The sequence below is a fragment of the Pelmatolapia mariae genome, linkage group LG10_11 (assembly GCF_036321145.2).
Source record: "Pelmatolapia mariae isolate MD_Pm_ZW linkage group LG10_11, Pm_UMD_F_2, whole genome shotgun sequence".
Lineage (NCBI taxonomy): Eukaryota > Metazoa > Chordata > Actinopteri > Cichliformes > Cichlidae > Pelmatolapia > Pelmatolapia mariae.
In genome coordinates this window covers 55122814-55130089 of record NC_086236.1, presented here as the reverse complement: position 1 = coordinate 55130089, position 7276 = coordinate 55122814, and the positions used below count along the sequence as shown (strand labels likewise).

At 39.7% G+C, this 7276-nt stretch overlaps 1 protein-coding gene across 1 annotated transcript; it reads right to left on the bottom strand.

Moving 5' to 3' along the window:
- Positions 1–6059: 6059 nt before the first annotated feature.
- hoxa9b (homeobox A9b) lies at positions 6060–7276 on the bottom strand. Its single transcript, XM_063485904.1, has 2 exons — positions 6763–7276; positions 6060–6298 (listed from the first exon to the last, which is right to left on the bottom strand). The coding sequence occupies exons 1-2, from the start codon at positions 7274–7276 to the stop codon at positions 6060–6062; spliced, it is 753 nt and encodes a 250-aa protein (XP_063341974.1).

The window sequence follows — 7276 nt, the reverse complement described above, 5'->3', positions numbered from 1 at the left end:
CGAATTATTTAACCTTTGATTGGTAGCGTTAGATTTAAAGTCTAAATAAAAATGTGATGTATAAATTATTTTAAGTGTGTTTGTGTGTCTGTGTCAAGGTAAGAAAGCAGCTTGGTAATTTAACGTGCATTTGTCACCGTTTTACAGTTTATTGCTCCCTTCCCCTCGTCCAATTTCGTTCATTTTATATCACCTATTGGGATAATGTTGACCTAAGCCGGCATCCATACATTTCAGCATTATTGGTTATAACATAGGGGAGAGCAGAAATGATTTGCCACTGCACTGTGAAGCTTAGGAAAGGTGGGGATCTGATGGCTGTTTATTGCTCAGGCTCTAAACAAAGAGCCCTGGTAGCCCGTGCGTGATCAATCTTTCTCGCCAAAAGGTCTGACAGCTCCCTGCCCTAAGAACACATTTAAACCATCTAACACTCCCTTGGATCATATGTGGCCAGGAAGAGGACGACCTCTCTGTGAGCTGCAGGATGAGTTTTCAATTTAGAAAGGTCGGGATTTCTTTAAAAGCAGGGATGAGACGCATGGGCTTTGCGCACAAAGCTTTTTGCTCTGTTATTTGATAATAAACGATAAATCCAGACGAAACTCTGACCCCCTCACTTTTTTCGATCTCAGAAAGGACATTTCTGGCACAGAGAAAGAAAGAAGAGAAGACTTGACTGGGTGGATGGTATAGAAACGAAAACGGAGCAGCTTCTTCTTTTTTTCTTTTTTTTGTGCATAGGATCAATTGTTTGCTGAGGTGAGTGGGTGTTGGCATTCAGCAGAAATCCCATTCACTGCCATACCTATCTCTCTGGCAGGAACCCTGTAGACAAAGTCTTTGTGTGGCCTGCTTTCTGGAATAATTCTGCTTTTACGCATAGAAGTGATTTTATATATCCTCATAGCGTAAAACGGTTTATTATTGTTTGTAAAAATGCGTCCTGAATATGAGACATGAGATCTTGTAGAAAGAATAAAATCATAAAATATACTTTAACATGTCTTTACTAAAAGAAAACTAAATTAAACTTTCGTGACTTAGAAATAAATTTAAGAAGTTACAAAAATTAAACGAATTCGACGTAATGGCGGTTAATTCTCTTTCTGAAAATAGCTGCCTAATAATACCTGTCTGAATAAATCACGTCCTTCTGCCATTTTGTTTTTCATTTTTAATTTGCACATCATAATTTTAAAGCACTTAAAGACGCTGCTTACTTATTCTGACACATTTTTTGGAAACGAAAGAACAGAGCCCTGTTCAAAATATAACCCCCAGCAATATTTGATCATATTATAAATACTGAGAATATATTTCACATTTCGTACTGCTACAAAATTTGAATCGATTCTGTTATCCATGTACACATCTTTGACGACCTGAAGTCGGTTTTTTAAATTGATTTTATTTTATGTTGCTTGTCCTGAACGAAGGCAGACGAGAAGATGGTGTCTGGATGATCCGTGGACGTGAACTGGAGTGCCACGTTTCCCGTCTGTTCTGAAACAACGAGAGACATCTGGAAGGCAAGGGGGCGAAACCTAATGCGTTGTTTTAAAGGGGATATATTTCATTCAGTATTTCCCAGCACATATTCTGTTTTCAGACAGATACCGTGATATTAAATGTATTAAAAAATAGAAATTTTTAGTAGCTGGAAAATTTTGATTTTATTTTATTATTTGTTTGTTTTTAAGCGTGAAAAATATATTTAATAATTGTAATAATGGTATAATCATGTGTGTAAAATAAAGGTGATTTGGAATGGTGGGGAGGCTTGAGTGTTTGCTGCATCTTTTTGTCGTTTGCGCTGCATCATATCACAGCATGCTCTCCCTGCGAGAGGACACTTAAAACGAAATTGCATGGGTGCATTCAAGGCGCACAGTAGCTATAATACTCTGGAAAACACATTTAGGGTTGAGCCTGTGTGTGTGTGTGTGTGTGTGTGTGTGTGTGTGTGTGTGTGTGTGTGTGTGTGTGTGTGTGTGTGTGTCCTGGAAACAAAGCAGCGTTCACGACGACAGCATTTTCATATTACGCTTTTATTTATTGAGCCGCCTGGATTCATGGGAAGATTTGACAGATACTCCAGGCGCACTATAGGCCTGCAAATCAAACATGACTTTTTCCCTCTAAGTCGACATGTGAAAATATATAAATAAATGAAATCTCATAAAATTCCATTTTTGGTGATGAAAGCAAATTAATAAATGGCGTTCATGAATGAAGCTGGTCGTATATATATATATATATATATATATATATATATATACACACATGTATATAAGGTTTGAAGCGTTTCCTGTGCTTCCCAGTAAGATGACACCTCTCCCACCTATAACCCACTTTTAGGAGACAGCCAGCCTGTCTGTCAGTCCTCTCCCTGTTTGACTCAAGTGGGCTATCTCTGCTTAATCACACCCCACGTGAAAGGAAAAATGTACATGAGGGAGGTTTTGATGCAAACTGATGTGAGACTGCTGAGAACAAATGGCCGATCTTTAAGTGAAAGAGTCTTTCCCCTGAAGACTGGATAAATCTGAGGTTTTTTCTATGGTTCGCCTCAGAGGTCAATCCATTATATCTGCAAAATGTTTGGTCCTCTGCTAACCCAGACACATATTGCAGAGTTAACCTCACTTTCCGCATTCTCTTTGGGATTTGTCCAAAACAACAGGCTACTGGCACTGAGGATAAGTGGATGGAACAGATTCCCATGTGCTCACGACTTTACTCCTCTGAACTTCTATTCCAGATTTGACTTACAGCCTCCTCTGCCACTGCTGGTGTCATGAGGTTTGATGTATAGGGGTCACCAAAGGTCACGGCAAACAACGTCTAAGGAACTTTGCTTTTCTGCAGCAGGACTCCCGGCATGGCTGTTTGCACTGAAGCTATCCAGCCTAACATTCATGAGGATCAGACCGGAACCTTCGGCCATTTACACACAACAGTGTTTTCTTGTGTCTGAAGGAGAGTTCACAGATGCCATAACAGCACAGTAAAACAGCATATGTATAATGTTTATGTTTTTAAATTTGTCCTCAAAGTATCCCTTCTTCCTCCTCACAAACTGATAAAGACACATACTGATCTACACATGGATGACCGTTTCAGGTGACAGAGGGAGAAATGGAGGAACCGTAGTGAAAGAAGAGGAGCCTACTCTCGGTTTTTCAGGACCTCAAGTCTATCATGAGACATAAGCTAACGGCTATGCTCCCGAGGCTGTGAGTGTGAGGACAAACTTAATCATGTGGCAGTAATCATGATCAGTGGAGCATTTTGGTGTAAATTATCTGTAGGCACGTGAGTGCAGGAATAAAGGGGGAGGTCACAGCAAAAATCAAATGTGAGTTTTCCCCTGCCCAGTAGTGCTATTTATCCATCTAGATTATTTTGGTGTGAGCTACAGAGACGCCTGCCTTCTTTTGAACATAATGGAACTAAATGCTACTCACAGACATCTCCAGGGATCGATCCTGAACAGAGGTTTGTGGTGCGGATGGTGCCCCAGGATCTAAACCTGAGCTTTAATGCCAATTAGCTCCACATTCATAAGGTTGATTTGCATGATTGAATGATTTTGAACACTACAGGGCAAATGGCATTTAGTTCCATTACATTCAAGAGCATCCCACACCAACACAAGCTAGCACAGTTGAGGAAATAATACGCAAATTAGATCTTGGGGCTAACTGCTTCTCTATACAAATAAATGGCATGATCTACACATGATCCAGGCTGATCATGATACCTTACAGATGATCGAGATTTTTCTTACATATATTATCTAAAGCATCCTAGTACTACAAAATAAAAATATGTAGGCTTGATTTTGAGTGGAACCAGCCTTTTACTCTCATTTTTGTTGCATGAGATAAAGCCGTATGTGTAAATAATCTTTTAAACTGCACATGGGCTGGATTCATGAGATAACCCCTTCATATTTGCTATATTTTTCTCAAACCAGACAAAACACGTCAAAATTGGTGAATAACAAAGTCCGTTTTTAACTATATAACAATTTTTAAAGCATGATATGAGTAAAATAATCATAAATGAAGCTGAAACATGGGTTAGATATTTATATTTATGTACACGATATGAAGTAGAGGTCTGAAATCGGTGGGGAGTGAGTGTTTAGTCGCATCATCATGAACGCATCATCCTGTTTGAGCACTGCTCTTCAGATTAGCCGCTGCCTCCACCTGCTGGTGGTCAGAGAGCAGCAGCATTCACCAAAGCATGGAGCTTCAACACCATCACCAGCGCAGTGTTTGACCCCGTTTATTTGTTTAAGTGTAAATTAAAATAGTCAGCTTTACCAGAAAAAAAATCTGTTTGGTCATTCAATGTTATTTTTATAAACGGTCATTTTTATTGGCAGATTACTCAGTTTGTCAGACATGCTGCAATAGTGTGTCTGCTGTAGTGACAAAACAACAAGCGGATGCTTTTTTGACTGCGACGGTCTAATTGTTGGTGGGCGGCTGTAAAGTAATTAGACGTTTTAAAACAGACCCATTTGCACACCTCCACCCCCTTTGTGTGTGTGTGTGTGTGTGTGTGTGTGTGTGTGTGTGTGTGTGTGTGTGTGTGTGTGTGTGTGTGTGTGCAAATGGACAAATATTACATATCTGACTATTTGCCCTAGCCTCATCAGAAATACTGCTTTGTTGCTGTCACACAGCCTCTGCATGCTTTGCTGTTTTCGCACCTTATAAACAGCTGAGGTTGGCTGTGGTTTATTGCGGAGGGGGAGGGGGGGCATACCGCGAGACGATCAAAGGCCCAGAGTATCCTGCAAACAAATAAGAAAAATAAAATCATGTACAATACTAAAGTGGAACAATAATCTCTTTTAACTTTCTCTTAGATACAGGTAGGCCTCTGCTGTTTGCAGTCTAACGCTTTTATTTTGTTTTTCCTTTTTATTTCTTTCTTTTTTAAGGATTTAAGGATTAAGGACAATTTACGTAATTGTGCCCGTTTTACAGCTTTGTAATAAATATTCAGTTTAATAAGCAGAGAAGGACTATTATCAAATGCTGACCATATTTTAAATATTTCTCGCTCGTCCTTAAGAGTAGCTTTTTTTATTGCAATACATAGATAATTATTAAAATACAAATTTATACCAGCAGGCTTTGGCAGAAGACTTTTTTTGAGTTAAGGAGAGAGAGAGAGAGAGAGGGGGGGGGGGCGGGGGGGGAGGGAGGGAGAGAGAGAGAATGGCTAACTTGGCAAACCTTAGCTTGGGAAGTTTCGGTGGTTCATTTGGGTTGTTTGCGCCATAAAGCTCGATGGTTACAGCCCAGAACTTGTAGTAAAAGTCTATTTTTATCGTTTTCTTCCTGTAATAAAACATTTCCCCCACTTCATTTAATTTGTATATAACAGAAGCAAAAGCTTTAACTTCAAAAAAGAAAAAAGAAAAGATAAAAAAGGATTTGAAAACATTTCACGATCGAAACAAAGGAGCATTTTTAAAAAAAATCCTCTAGCACCATTTAGGAATTTAAATGTTGATTTATATTTGTGTATTATTGTTGGGAGAAATTAAATACAAAAATAACACCACATTACTACTTTTCTTAAATGCTACACAAACTACACTTTATTTTAGGTGAAATCAAGAACGATGAGGTATTTTCCGTGTGCGCAGTATGTTCACAAATGCATCAAAATCTTACTATTAAAAAAACAATATCAAGTTACCAAAACAATAACTTAAATGCAAATAGGTAGCTGAAAGACATTCAGGTAGTCAACAGATCCATGCAAATAACAAATGGCCTAAGGTAGCTATCTGTGTGCGGCAGTACAACACATCTAAGTTCTCATAAAACACTTGTTCCTCTCGATATTATAAGAAGAAGAAAAAAACACCCAGCATTGTTTCAACAGCACTAACTTTACAACAACATGTGTTACAGGAACATTAAGGACAGACACCAGTTTTCCCTTTCAACCCCTCACCCCTCCCCTCCCAACCAGGCTCTAATCCCAGGTCTGTCCAAGAAAAAAAAAAGAAAAAATGAAAACAGTTAACTGTCTCTTCGCCGGTCTTTGTTTTCTTTCTTCATCTTCATCCTGCGGTTCTGAAACCAGATTTTTACCTGTCTCTCGGTCAAATTCAACAGTCTAGCTATCTCGTATCTACGATCCCGGGGAAGGTACATGTTAAACAGAAACTCCTTTTCCAGTTCGAGGATTTGATGCTTTGTATACGGGCAACGTTTTTTTCTGGTGGGCTTTGCGTGAAGCCAGTTGGATGACGGGTTATCTGGAAACCATGAGACAAGAGAGTTAACGCTATCGAGATGAGGGTAAAATTAAAAAAAAACAAAAAACAAAAATAAAACAAGTCCTGCTTATTCATTTTACGCACAGTATGACTTTTTTCTTTAGAGACATTCTTTCTGTCTGCAGAGAGGCAATTTTGAGGTTTTTCTCTGGCAACATTTCTGCCAAATTTGGAAAAATGCGCAGAATCTGACGTGAATATTATTATTTTATTTATTTATTTATTTTGGATATGATGTTAATCAGCTAGGAGACCACTATGTCTCAGTACCTTTGAAACAATGCACTCTTATGATAGCGTTATACGCGTTTTCAAGATGATACAAGCCAATGGCATTCAAAACAATTCCTCCACATTCGCGATAAATTAAACCCCTTTGCTTATGCTATCTAAATGTTTACATCGAGTGACAATAATAAAAATCCAAACCCTGCATTGCTTACTTGGATCCACCTCCCTTTTTTCCTCTACTGACGGATTCTCTTCAGTGGCTTTAGACGCAGTTTCGCAGGGAATCTCCACAAGAGACGCACCGTTTTCAATGTCAGACAAAAGATGCGTGTGCGTCTCCAAAGTCGTGCATTCCGCACTCCCAATCAGGGGTTCCGGTTTTATCTCATAGTGCATGCCTGTCGATGGTAATCCCGTCAAACACAGGGACGCAGAGACCGGATCCAGCGCCCAAGAGCGCGTAAACATGCCATCGCTGTCCCCACTCGCGTAAGGGTGATGTATATATGTCGGAGCGGCCGTGTTTGGAGGGTGGGCCGAGATGGCACTCCAAGAGCCACCAAAAATAGAAGATTTCGCCTGCAATGGGCAAGACTCCTGTCCGCCATATTCGGTGACCACCGCCTGCTCCACCCCTGCGGCTGACGAGGAATACCTCGGTGCCATATCTTCCTGCTCGGGAAGAATGCGCGAGTCAATGTAATAACTGGTCCCCAAAGTCGACAT

Coding starts and splice junctions, on each gene's coding strand:
- hoxa9b (XM_063485904.1), bottom strand. CDS start 7,276: ATGTCGACTTTGGGGACCAGTTATTACATTGACTCGCGCATTCTTCCC. Junction 6,299..6,762: donor AAAAAGGGAGGTGGATCCAA/GTAAGCAATGCA, acceptor CATGGTTTCCAG/ATAACCCGTCATCCAACTGG.